The sequence below is a fragment of the Centropristis striata genome, chromosome 20 (genome assembly GCF_030273125.1).
Source record: "Centropristis striata isolate RG_2023a ecotype Rhode Island chromosome 20, C.striata_1.0, whole genome shotgun sequence".
Taxonomy (NCBI): Eukaryota; Metazoa; Chordata; class Actinopteri; order Perciformes; family Serranidae; genus Centropristis; species Centropristis striata.
This window is the reverse complement of record NC_081536.1, coordinates 30,580,821-30,594,335: the sequence shown is the minus strand read 5'-3', so window position 1 is coordinate 30,594,335 and position 13,515 is coordinate 30,580,821. Positions and strand designations below refer to the sequence as shown.

General features: G+C 37.1%; 1 protein-coding gene across 2 annotated transcripts in view; it reads right to left on the bottom strand.

Moving 5' to 3' along the window:
• Positions 1–5,446: 5,446 nt before the first annotated feature.
• The window catches only part of ccdc85a (coiled-coil domain containing 85A), a 41,840-nt gene continuing 33,771 nt past the window's right edge, over positions 5,447–13,515 (bottom strand). Inside the window, exons 3-4 of one of the 2 annotated variants that reach the window (XM_059359624.1) lie at positions 8,041–8,098; positions 5,447–6,529 (exon numbers count right to left, since the gene is read on the bottom strand). In XM_059359624.1, the coding sequence (XP_059215607.1) occupies positions 6,514–6,529; positions 8,041–8,098 (74 nt within the window). In that variant the 3' untranslated portion in view covers positions 5,447–6,513. The remainder of the gene's footprint in view (positions 6,530–8,040; positions 8,099–13,515) is intronic. The other variant, XR_009396332.1, reaches the window with a different exon arrangement.

The following is a 13,515-nucleotide window of genomic DNA, read 5'->3' as shown; positions in this document are numbered from 1 at the left end:
GCGATATCCTTGCAGAAGACTAGTCTTTCCCATAAGAGCCACATAAATTAAAATACTGCATGATTTATTGTTGTTTCGTTCTGTGCCTTTAAGCATTCAAAATCCTTTCCTGATCTTGTGTCTTCTGGCATCTGCAACCTGCATATCTCCATCACATGCTGTGATAAAATGGTGTACAAGACAACTTTTCCATTTCAGTCTTTTATAGCCAACCTTTCTTCCCGTAGATGCACTATCTTTGACACAGTTCATGAGGATTGCTTTGTCAAACACTGAGTCCTTCCTGGTGCATTCCTTGCTTTATTCTGTCCAGATTGGAGGAAAATGGAAACTGAAAACATTTTCTTTGCAGCTGTGCACTAACTTGTTTTGATGCTCCATTTGCTGCCAGAGTTCGCCAGCAGGCTTTGTCACAGCTGCTTGTTCTAACTGGTTTACTATAGTTAACAGTGTGTTAACTAACAAATAATCTGTACACAGGCAATCTACACATCTTCTGCCATTAGGTAATGTTCTGTGTGTCTGCTCGGTTAGCACAGCAGCTTCCCATCCTGCACTGTTCTCCCCTCAAAAACATCAGTATAGGTCGTGTGTACAGGAAGCAAAATACGAGCAATATTTACATGTTTCACCGTCCGCTGCAATGCGTCCGCCGCCATCTTGATGACGTAGTAGTGATTGACAGCCAAGCGAAGTTTAAAAGGTGGATTCCTGCATTCAATTGGTGACTGGAGTGGTGGATGGGTCGAACAAACGGCAGATTTTCACCCAGGAGAGCGGGATTTGTGTCCAGTGTGAAATAAAAAGTAAATGATTTTTAACTTAAGTGAATCTGTTCAACCCATTTAGGCCTAAAACGCCTGGAAAAAATGCCTTTAAAACCTCTGGGCGATTTTAAAATAAGCTCCTAAAACCTGAAGTTTTTCTGGAAATTCAACAGAAGTGTCAACGCTTCCTAACAAATAATAGATTTTTCAGCCTCTGTAGCAGTTAGAAATTAAATTCAAAAAGTATTTGAGAGCTTATAGCTGTTATATCTGAGCTCCCTCTGCTATAGTCGTCTTCCGCCATGATTTCAAAGTTCTGGAAAAGTCCCATGATGCATTGCAACACTTGTATTCTGATGCATTTCATTGGCCAAGAGACCGAAAATAGGTGGAAAAAACTACAAATACTACAAAACGACGTATCCGCTTTAACGCAACAGCGCCCCCGGTTTTAATGGTAGAAATGCGGTAATGCTTTTCCGCTTAAATGGGTTAAACTGTCTTATATTATGCCTTACCAGTACTTTTTTAGCCCTAAACCTAGGTCAGTGGTTTTATAACATAAATCCACAGAAACTGCAGCCTGTTTTACAACCGTGAGTGTGCGATGTGTGTTTCAGATAGCGCGGCTGTAACGTGAGCCGCGATACGTGTCGTAATTTGTTTGGTTGGAGGGTGTCCAAGAGGAAGAGCCAAGGAGACAAAAAAAATTGCAACATGGTCTCACAGAAGTCCGTGAAATAGCCACGGATTTCGCTTAACTCAAGATCCGTGGAATAGCCACGGAATCGCTCAAATTTCCGTGAAACTGACACGGATTTCGCTACAATGCAAGTTAATGACAGTCATATCCCGTGGCTATTCCAACATACAAAGTGATTATGTACATTCACTGAGTGAATATTTAGAAAATAAAACATATATTTCTCCCTAGAAATGTGATCAAAATCCATTTTTATGCAGAAACAAAGTCAAAATATTAATTTTTTCACTAAAAATGAGAGAACTGTCCGCCATGTTTTTTGTTCTTACCGCCGGAACCTTGAAAGTCATGTGACTTGGAACAAACCAATAGGAACAAATATCATGGAATAGCCACGGGATATGACTGTCATTAACTTGCATTGTAGCGAAATCCGTGTCAGTTTCACGGAAATTTGAGCGATTCCGTGGCTATTCCACGGATTTCTGTGAGACCAGGTTCAAAAATTGAATGATCAAAAGCAAGGATCCTCTGGAGTCTTTGGGCTGAAGTTAGGGAAAATGCTGTTACATTTTCCATTAATCCAGGTAAAGGTGCACAAATGAACAAAGTCCATCTGTTGAACTCCTGTGGTTCCTACAGTTGTACTTCTGACAGAATGGAAAAGCCTCGATCAGGATAAATTGCGCCCAGATACCAACCTCTCCTATGACATCTTCATGTACAGCTCATTTCTTTGAGCAAATATCCTTTGGAAGAAATATCATGCTGGCCAGATTATATCCACAACAAGGCAATGCACACATGAAATTATCCACAGCTGGCTCACTATGAAATTATTAATTATTTTCTCTTCCACACACACTTCTGGCTACAGCATAGAGCGTATGTATGTTTATGTAGAAATGACGCCAGAGCACAAACATATAACAAAGACTTTCTGCAAAGGAATTGATTTTACATAAAGACACTTTATTAGCTTATACATACATCTCTGGTTATAATAATTAGTTATATAATACCAAGAAGTCAAAAATAATAACTGTAGTTATATATTTATAAAACTAAGCAGATATTCTACTCTTGACTTTTAAAAACATAAAGTCTTTGATAATATATTATAGTTCTTGTCTTGTTTCTGTCACCAAATCTAAAAAATAAAAAAAAGCAGGGGATTGAAGAGGTTATACAGTATGGATTCAGGATAAATGTATGTGTGAATGTCTGTATGTGTATATTATTGTGAGCCATTATGTAAAATGTTACATTTTCCACACATCCAAGTATCCAGTTTTATAAGACAACAGTAAACATTTAATCACCTCACGTATTTCAGTAAGGACAAACACTCCCTAATACTAATCCTGCTGAATCTAAGCTTCCTGTCACAAAACGTATGGGCACTGGTGGATCTCTAATGGATTATTTTAAATATATTTTTGACACCAACCTCGAGTTCTGTTTTGCTCAGTCAGACAGTTTCTTATTAAATTCTGACCTTGAATTTGGGCATCCGTGCTCTCAGTGCAATCTATTTCCTTTGTGAAAGCAAAGCACAAAACAGAGTCTGGAAGGTGTGTGTGTGTGTGTGTGTGTGTGTGTACGTGGGAGCATTTATTCATTAAATCCGAGAAGTCGACACCACAGAAAAAAGCACTTTAGTTCTGTCATAAACTCAAAGGATGCTTCTGCTACTTAGCAACAGCCCAATAGGTAGAGTTGAGTGATTAATATGTTTATACTGAAATTGTGATATCAAATGGTGTCAATTAGGGCCAAGTATGATTTTTTTTTTTAAGTACGGACCTGGGGGAGGGGGGTAATATTTCGAGTAAAAAGACGCAAATTTATGAGATTAAAAGTGGCAAATCTAGGAGAAAAAGTAGCAGATTTTAGATTAAAAAGTGGCAAATCTACAAGAAAAAAAGTTTCAGATTTATGAGATTAAAAGTGGCAAATCGAGGAGAAAAAAGTTGCAGGGTTATGAGATTAAAAGTAGCAAATATAGGGGAAAAAACGTTGCATTTATAAGAAAATGTGGCAAATCTAGTAGAAAAAAAGTTGCAGATCTATGAGATTAAAAGTGGCAAATCTACGAGAAAGAAATTGTAGATTTATGAGATTAAAAGTGGCAAATCTATGAGGAAAAAAATTGTAGATTTATGAGATTAAAAGTGGCAGATCTAGGAGAAAAAGTAGCAGATTTGAGATTAAAAAGTGGCAAATCTACAAGAAAAAAGTTGCAGATTTATGAGATTAAAAGTGGTAAATCTAGGAGAAAAAAAGTTGCAGATCTATGAGATTAAAAGTGGCAAATCTACAAGAAAAAAATTGTAGATTTATGAGATTAAAAGTGGCAGATCTAGGAGAAAAAGTAGCAGATTTGAGATTAAAAAGTGGCAAATCTACAAGAAAAAAAGTTGCAGATTTCTGAGATTAAAAGTGGCAAATCTAGGAGAAAAAAAGTTGCCAATTTATGGGATTAAATCTAGGAGAAACAAGCAGCAGATTTATGAGAAAAAAGTGGCATAGACGTAACCAGCGATATCCTTGCAGAAGAGTAGTCTTTCCCATAAGAGCCACATAAATGAAAATACTGCATAATTTAATGTTGTTTCATTCTGGGCCTTGAAGCATTCAAAATCCTTTCCTGATCTTCTTGTGTCTTACTGCATCTGCAACCTGCATATCTCCGTCACATGCTGTGATAAAAATGTTGCACAAGACAAGTTGTCCATGTCTGAATATTTGGAAGTGTGGAAAATGACAAGCACACATACACACAGCACCATATATATGACTGAACGCTGACACACGGTTTAGAATACTCTAACACTGCCGGTATAGGAATGGACCTCGACACAAAAGCTGAACAAGGAGTAGAAAATGAGAAATGTTTTCTTCTCCCCTAAACAACATATTTAAATTCCCCCACACACATCCTAATATACTTTCTCTGTAACCCTTTTCAGATACAGCCCCCTGGGTAAATGCCTCAGAAATACACAGGGATCAAATGTCACCCAGATGCTATGCATACCTCCAAATATGGCAACTGGGAACTGGTTTGCTTCCCTGTTCGCCTTATTTCATCAAATGGAGGTAAACACTAGCTGTGCTGGTAACTGCTGTCACATATTCTATTATTTTGAGCTGTGTTGAAATACTAACCACATTGTATGCTCAAAGAAAACAGCTGTTTGTTTGACAGATCTTGGAAGTGGGCCTATAATTCCTTTTTAATACAAAATAATTCATGTATCCGTTGTGTGATTTAGATTCACTCGAGGTTGAGTTCTTCCTCGGCCCGTGCTGCAACCTTCCAGCAAAATTCGGCCAGTAGTTTTTTTTTTTACCCAATCCTGATGAAAAGACAAACAAACAAACTGAACTGAAAACATAACTTCCCTTTGCTGAGGTAACAGTAACATTGTACTCATCAAGTTTAGGGCTGTAACTTACCATCAGGTTCATTATTCTATTGATCAAAATTGATCAATAGAATAACCATCATGGTTTGGCTCCGGTCAGCTCTGCTACCAGTTGTGGGTCAGTGCAGTTTTCCCCTTTTTGTATAACCTCCTTATGAAGCAGTTTAGACAATCTGGGTACACTAGTTTGTGTATAACTTGTGTGATTATCTGAACTCTTGTTTCTTGCCCTGTTAGATTGTTGATTTGTTGCCACTGCAGGGGTATCTGGTTATAGATACAAATTGCCTCCAGCAGGGGGTACCCTGGATGTAATGGGTGTCTGCTTATTTAGATCAATTTTGCTATCAGAAATTGACTAAATTAATATTCATACTTTAGATAAATTAAAGTTACTGTCTTCCCTCCCAGAATGCTCGGCGTTTACGACCCACAGACCAACTCATTGGTCAAGAGACCCGTGACTCCACATGGGGACCCTGATAAAACGGGCCAGTGGGGAAAGAGAGAGATCAAGGGGACACTGACCTGTTTTATCACCCCATGTGGAGTCACAGGTCTCTTGACCAATGAGTTGGTCTGTGGGTCGTAAACGCCGAGCATTCTGGGAGGGAAGTTCTTCAGAGGACACAAAATGGTGCTGACCTGCCATTTTTTGTGAGTTGACTCAGAAAGCTGTTGCATTTAGTCCACAAGTGTTAAAGTCCACAAATGAACCCAAGATTCACCTGTGGTAAGATCCCAACACCACACCTCAGAAAACAGAATAACAGGAGCGCTGCTGGTGTCCCTAAATACACCGGTGCTCTTGCAAAGGGTAAACAGTGAACCCAAAAGAAGAAAATGCTAAAAAGTTAAAAACCCTTTATTTTTTACAGGGTGTATGATCATAGACCCTGAGGAAGGCCCAGGCCGACACACGTTGGTGTTTTTAGATGTAAACCATGTAAAATAAAGGGTTTCTAACTTTGTCAATCCACATCTCAGCTTACTCTTACTTTGATGAGTACAATGTTACTGTAAGTGAGGCTCCAAAAATCAGAATGGCAATAAAACAATCATCTAGTTAAAATGACTCAGTAACTTCTTTTGTGCTTGTCCACAATAATTTTTAAAAGTAGTTACCATCATCAAATGTTGGGTTTTAAGTTTTAAAATAATCACTGGCATTGTGATTGTAAGGAGACGGGGCTGTAACTCTTCCATGTTCGCGTCCTTTTCGTCCACACGGTCTCTGTCTTTCCAAAGAGGTAGGACTATTTTGTTGGCAACACAAAATTTTTTCAGCTGTCTTGTTTATCTTCCTCTCTTCTTCTTGTTCTTTTGGCAATGCAGGGACGAGCCTCTGCCCGTCCAAACAATGACATTCTGTCTTTTCTGGTGGTCCATGGGAAATGCATAGCAGCAGCAGCAGAGGCAGACAGAGAGAGTGTTCAAGTGTTTCCAGTATTTGGTCGCCTTTTTTCACTCATCTGCTCAATTTTATGATCATTTCTCCATCCAGTTATGCCTCCATCCACTTGTGCTTCCATCCATCCATCTAATAACACTTTCCTTCTCTCTCTGGGGTGTATGTTGTCACAGCAGCATCTGATCAAGAGGCATGTCATGGTCAGGAGGCATCAAAGCTGAAAGACATAAAGGGAAACCATGCAATTACTGCATGTGTGTGTTTCAATGTGCATGTGTTTGGAGCCTGAGCTCAGCAGAACGGACGGATCCGTCCTCTCCAGGTAAAGATGGAGTCTGATTTATTCACCCATTAGGAACTGCTTCATCATTAAATATTAACCCGCACCATCACTCACCCTGCGGCCAATGCATTAAAGCAGGGGTCACCGCGGGTGACCTCTTGTACTCTCACTCACACACACACACACACACACACACACACACACATACACACACACACACACACACACACACACACACACACACCAACATCCACCATCACTCAAAATTGCTCCACTAGTCAGGTCGTAGCTAGAGATGACACAGAGGTCATATTCTCAGTGGTTTCTGGTTGGCATTCAACAATTAAACCTAAATCACACACACACACACACACACACACACACACACACAGTAAGTAAGTAAGCACATAACATTAGCTAGTTTGCTATGTCTTTTGTTGCTGCACTTGATGTTTGTCTCACTCACTCACTCACTCACTCACACACACACATACACACAGACACACACACAGACACACACACACACACACACACATCTACCTTCACTCAATATTGCTCCACTAGTCAGGTCGTAGCTACCACTGATGACACAGAGGTCATATTCTCAGTGGTTTCTGGTTTACATTCAACAATTAAACCTAAATCACACACACACACACACACACACGCACAGGTAAGTAAGTAAGTAAGTAAGTAAGAAAGTACGTAATATTATCTGGCTTGCTATGTCTTCTGTTGCTTCACTTGTTTGATGTTTGACTGTGCAAATTGTCTAGTAGGTTTTCATTCTTCATTTATTTATTATCCACTACACACACACACACACAGTAAGTACATAATATTAGCTGGTTTGCTATGTCTTTTGTTGCTGCACTTGATGTTTGACTGTGCAAAATTGTCTAATAGGTTTTCATTCATTTATTATCCTTAACCGCTTGTGACCTCTCTCTCACTCTCACTCACACGTACACACACACACACACACACGCACACACACACACACAAAGAGTAAGTAAGTACTTAATATTAGCTGGCTTGCTATGTCTTTTGTTGCTGCACTTACAGTTCAATTCATAACTCACTCAAAAAGCATTGGGTTGTTGAGTCTGATTTGTTTAGGCCTTTGTTATCAGCCTTAGTTTCAAAACTGTTACACTCTAATAGTATTTTAAAAATAGTGATTAGTGCAACTTTAATTTGTGGTCATTTTGAATGAATGCTGCTTTCAGGATGCTGGTTTCCAGCTGCAGCAACCAGCCGTTTCCAACAATAAATCTCAGATAAACCCAATGTGCACTACGTGACCAGCATCAAACAGACACACAAAGGAAGTGAGTAGCTGGTGAACATTATGAAGCATTTTGCTGCTAAAAAAGCAAGATATTCTCCTCATAAATCATGGGTGGAGCCAAAAACAGAGGTAAAAGTGTGTGCATGTGACTTACCTGTCCCAAAGCTTTACACTCCTACAGGAATTGGTGCAACAACCAGCAGATATCAGAGCTGCAAAAGAAAATAAGAAAAGAGAAAATTAATAACCACATCAACCCATCACTCATTGTAAAATATGTGAGATATATGAGTGTTTGTGTGTGACTTTTAACAACTGACTTCTTTGTTTAACACTGATCGGGAAAAATCGATACAGCATAGTGTCGCAGTATTTTGTGTCGCAATATTATATCGATTCATGGCCGCCAAGTATCAATATTTAGTGTTCTGGTGGCCTTAGCGGGCTCACTTTTATTAATATACTGGAGATACTGGTATCATATGAAACAAGAAGAGCAAAGGAATCTATAGGCACCATGTCGTCAGGATATTGTGTCGGGAAGTTGTTAAAATAACGCTACAAACTTTTTTTTATATTTCATCCAAAAAAATTGGTCATTTTGTTTAATTTTTTAAGTAATTTAGGTTTTTTTCTGTCATTTTGTGTCTTTTTTGGTAATTTTGTGTATTGTTTTTGTAATTTTGTGTCTTTAAGAAATGTAGTGTATTTTCAGTCATTTTGTGTCTTTTTTGTAATTTTGTGTCTTTTCAGTCATTTTGTGTCTTTTTTGTAATTTTGTGTCTTTTTTAGTCATTTTGTGTCTTTTTTTGGTCATTTTGTGTCTTTTTTTTGTAATTTTGTGTCTTTTTTTTTATCCTTTTGTGTCTTTAAGCAATTTAGGTTTTTTCCTGTCATTTTGTGTCTTTTTTGGTCATTTTGACACTGCCTCCAGCGGCCCCCAGGTAATTTGAGTTTAAGGCCCCTGATATATTTGAGGTATTTTGCTGCTAGTTATTCCAAACACACTCCCAGTTAAGAGTGTATCTCCTCATCCTGAACCGCTCCGCTGACTGTCTGACAGAGACACTTTCCTCTTTCTGTCAGCTCACTTTCCTGTCATGGACGGGCAGCTACTGTTCCCCCTCATCATCTCCTGTCCTTTCTCCTTGTTTCAGTTACCGTAGATACGTCAGTCTGTTTCAATCTGTTCTGGCTGCAAAACAGCTTCTTAAATTCCTTATGTAATCATGAAAGAGAGAAGCTTCACAGTCAGACCTTGACTGGTTCCACTGTGCACTTATGGTTATGAAAATGATTTGTGAAAGTGAAAATGTAATTCTCATTAACATGGTGCAGCTCATAGCAAAAATCCAAGAGCATTGAATACATATTTTCTTTGACTCTTTATAACATATACAATCTAAAGTCACTGTTTAATATGAATTTATAATCTATTTCAAAAATTAGGTATTTTCTGACATTTTTAGAGACAAAATCATTACCGTAAAACATTTTTAAATACAAATAAAAAAACAACAAAAGTTTTTTTTATTTGGAATAACTAGCTTGCTAAGTCAGGATGAGGAGATACACACTTAACTGTGAGTGTGTTTGGAATAACTAGCAGCAAAATACCTTAAATCAGGGGTCTCAAACTCAAATTACCTGGGGCCCGCTGGAGGCAGTGTCAAAATGACCAAAAAAAGACACAAAATAAAAAAATAAAAACTAAATCACTTAAAAAAAGAGACAAAGTGACAGAAAAAATACACAAAATAACCAAAAAAAGACACAAAATTACAAAAAAAGACACAAAATGACCAAAAAAAGACACAAAATTAAAAAAAAAATATGCTCAAGGGTAGCTGGTATCACCAAAATGTACTTTATCAAATATATACACATATTTTAATGCAAACAATTCTATAATTTCCGTAACATCTAACAATTTTTTCTCATCAATTTTCATTCAGATTTTGTTCTTTATACATTGTTAAAAACATTATGTTTGATTATATTCTGTTAAATTATACATTTTTAAACAAATGTATTTATTTTCATAAAGTTTATTAAATATTTATTGTATATAAGTGTGGGGAAACCATGACATTTTTATCTGGACGCATTACGGTAATGAATTTGTGAATCAAAAATATGTTAAAAAATGTAGAAAGTATTATTTTAGCACAAAACAATGAATTGTGCCTCATTATGGCTATATTGTTCATTCGTATAAAAGTTAAATATATTTAATTTAATTTTTTTTTATTTAATTTTGTGTCTTTTTTAAATAATTTTGTGTCTTTTTAAGTAATTTCGTGTCTTCTTTTTGGTTATTTTGTGTCTTTTTTAGTTATTTTGTGTCTTTTTTGTAATGTGTCTTTTTTGGTCATTTTGTGTCTTTTTTTGGTCATTTTGTGTTTTTTTTAAAAAAGCAATTTAGTTTTTCTTTGTCATTTTGTGTCTTTTTTGTAATTTTGTGTCTTTTTTGGTCATTTTGTGTCTTTTTTTGGTCATTTTGTGTCTTTTTTTAGTCATTTTGTGTCTTTTTTTGGTCATTGTGTCAAACTTAGTCGGGTCACTTTAGACCCATGTTGTGCATCAAAGGATTAACAAAATATGCCCTTATAATCTTCACAGACAGAACTTAGACTGGCTTCATGAGAATCACCCTAATAGATGCTGCTTTGCTTTCCTCTCTCCAGTTGTGGCCCTTTGCTGAATTATGTGTCAGTTTGAAGAATAGAGCCCGCCACGCCAAATATTGTGAGTCAAACACACACATAATTACACTGATTAGTGGGGAAAAAAGCCGTAATCTAAATTGATGTTGAATGGTGCTCTGTTTCTCTGCCAGCAGCTCGTTTGTCGTGGCAACAGAAGGAGAGTGTTTGTGACAAAGATGTCAGCTCATTCTCATTATCTGACAAACAAACTGCCTGGTGTTTTACACATCACACACACATTTCTCTCACTGTCCATGTGCCCAAGATGAATGTTGATTGGATTTATGCAGATTGGATCAAATTGTGATTTGTGATTGTTAATAAACCTGGATTGTGACAGTGACAATATATCTTGTACACACATGGGAGTATATATATATATATATATATATATATATATATATAAGGTATGATCAAAATTTAAAGGGTATCCTATAGGCCTAGACCACTGATATATGCCAAAGCTGCATTTCCAAAAACACTTAAGAGAAACGTTTTAATGCTTTATTCATTTTTAATGTTTACCACACATACACACTGACTGATCCATGAGTCCACAGTCTCCCTCATCAACATAAATCAATCTTTTAATTTAGATGATCGGGGCAATCTGCTAACTGCTGTGGCTTTCAATATTAATTACCAACCCTCAGACCCAGCAGAAGGCAGCCTGTATCCAAAAACTGACACACACTCATGTAGAGTAGTGTAAAAGCAACCTTAAGAGGAATATATATATATATATAAAATATAATAAAGAATAAAGCAGAGTAAAGAATAAAATATACACACACATATACATATACACATACATACTTATATATGTGTGTATATATATATGTGTGTGTGTGTGTATGTATATATGTGTGTGTGTGTGTATGTATATATATATTTATATATATGTGTGTGTGTGTGTGTGTGTGTGTGTGTGTGTGTGTGTGTGTGTGTGATATTTTGTGTGCCGATTTTTTTGCAACTCATTTAGCTGATTAGCGATACCGATATTTTTTCCCACACAACTAATTGCAGAGATCTTCATCTCTCTTCTGTAGAGGAATTAGCATACAGTATTGTGGAGCATACTCTTATCACATTTGTTATGTAATATTCATTCCTTGTGCAAAATAAGAAAAATACTTGATGCTTAAAACTGCATACTTATTTTTGACAATTGTAGTCTTGGCCGATGTCCAGTAGTTCATTTTTCAGCCAATATCGTCTGATACCGATAATGTGCCGATAATATCCTGGTGCATCCCTAATTTTTTGGCTTATATATAACTTGAAATACGGATATATACCGCCCAGCCCTAAATGAAGTGACGTCCTCTCTTGCCTTATTTGCACCAACAGTGTTCTTCATGAAGAATGAAGTGGAAGAAGGAAACCCAGTAACAGAACCAGTTGGTAATCCCCATCATGACTCCCCTCTGAGGACTGAAGCTCCACAGAACGAGGCTTTCTCTGCCTCACCTGGCTCCACAAACCCTAAAGCCCCAGTCAGTGGAGGTACATCAGAATAACAACAGAGTCTGACAGTCAGTCTGCCTGTTCAAGGCTCCTCCAGATAACATGAAGGTTCGTCTGTCGTTCAAATGTCACAGGTTGAAGCTGAACACTGTACATTCATATTCCACACAGCCACAGCAGCATGACGATCCCAGCCGCACAACAGTGTGTACCGGTGCAAAGGGGAGATTCTGTTCAGTGAACACACACACACACACACACACACACACACACTGCTGCTGCGGTATAACAACCGTCTCCATCGGTTACCACGGTGAAACCAGACATGTTGTACAACTCCAAGTGAGCATGTGGCCGAGCAGCTGTGGAGAGGAAGAGAAGCTGACCACAGACTGTGGTCATTTATCAAGCCTCACACACAGCTTAACCAGTCTGTGTGTGTGTGTGTGTGTGTGTTTGTGTGTGTGTGTGTGTGTGTGTGTTCTTGTTCTTCCTACATAGTGAGGACATGTTTGCGAAGTGAGGACATTTCGGCCACTCCTCACTTCTTTAAAGGCTTTTTTTAGATTTCAGACTTTGTTTTAAGGGTTAAAGGTTACATGATAATGACAATTAACTGAAACTGTATAGTGTGGTTACAAAACTAACTGAAATTATAGTGAAAATGTCCTTCGTTTTCGTCTTTGTCAACTATTTGCATACATAATGAAGATGGATGAGGTAAAATAAATAAAGGCAAAATTTACTGTGACCTCTTTTAATCTCCCACCCAACAAATACCCCATTACAAAAAACTAAAACTAATAAAAACTAAACTAAAACTAATGCATTTTAAAAAAATAATAAAGCAAACTCACTCTAATTGAATTTAAACTAACTGAATTGACTGAACAACAACTAACTGAACAAAATTAAAAACTAAAACTAATGAAAAATCCAAAACTATTATAACCTTGCAAGGGAATTCACTGTTCCAATGAGGGTCCTCACAAAAACAGAAGTACAAGAATGTGTGTTTGTTCTTGTTCTTCCTACACAGTGAGGACCGGAACACGTTTTTAACCAACAGAGTCAGGACATGTTTGCGAAGTGAGGACATTTTGGCCGGTCCTCACTTCTTTAAAGGCTTTTTTGAGATTTCAGACTTTGTTTTAGGGTTCAGGTTACAATTAGGTTTATATTAGGTAAGGGGCTAGGGAACAAGGTTATTATAGTTAACTGAAATTAAACTAAATATTGAAAACTAGAATTGAAAAAAACATTTTTGTTAACTGAAATAAAAATAAAAATGAGAGTTTAAAAAAAAAAGATAATTAACTAAAACTGTATTGTGTGGTTACAAAACCAACTAAAACTAACTAAAATTATAGTGAAAATGTCCTTCGTTTTCGTCTTTGCCTTATTCATCTTCATAATGTATGAAAAAAGTTGACAAAGGAAATAAAGGCAAA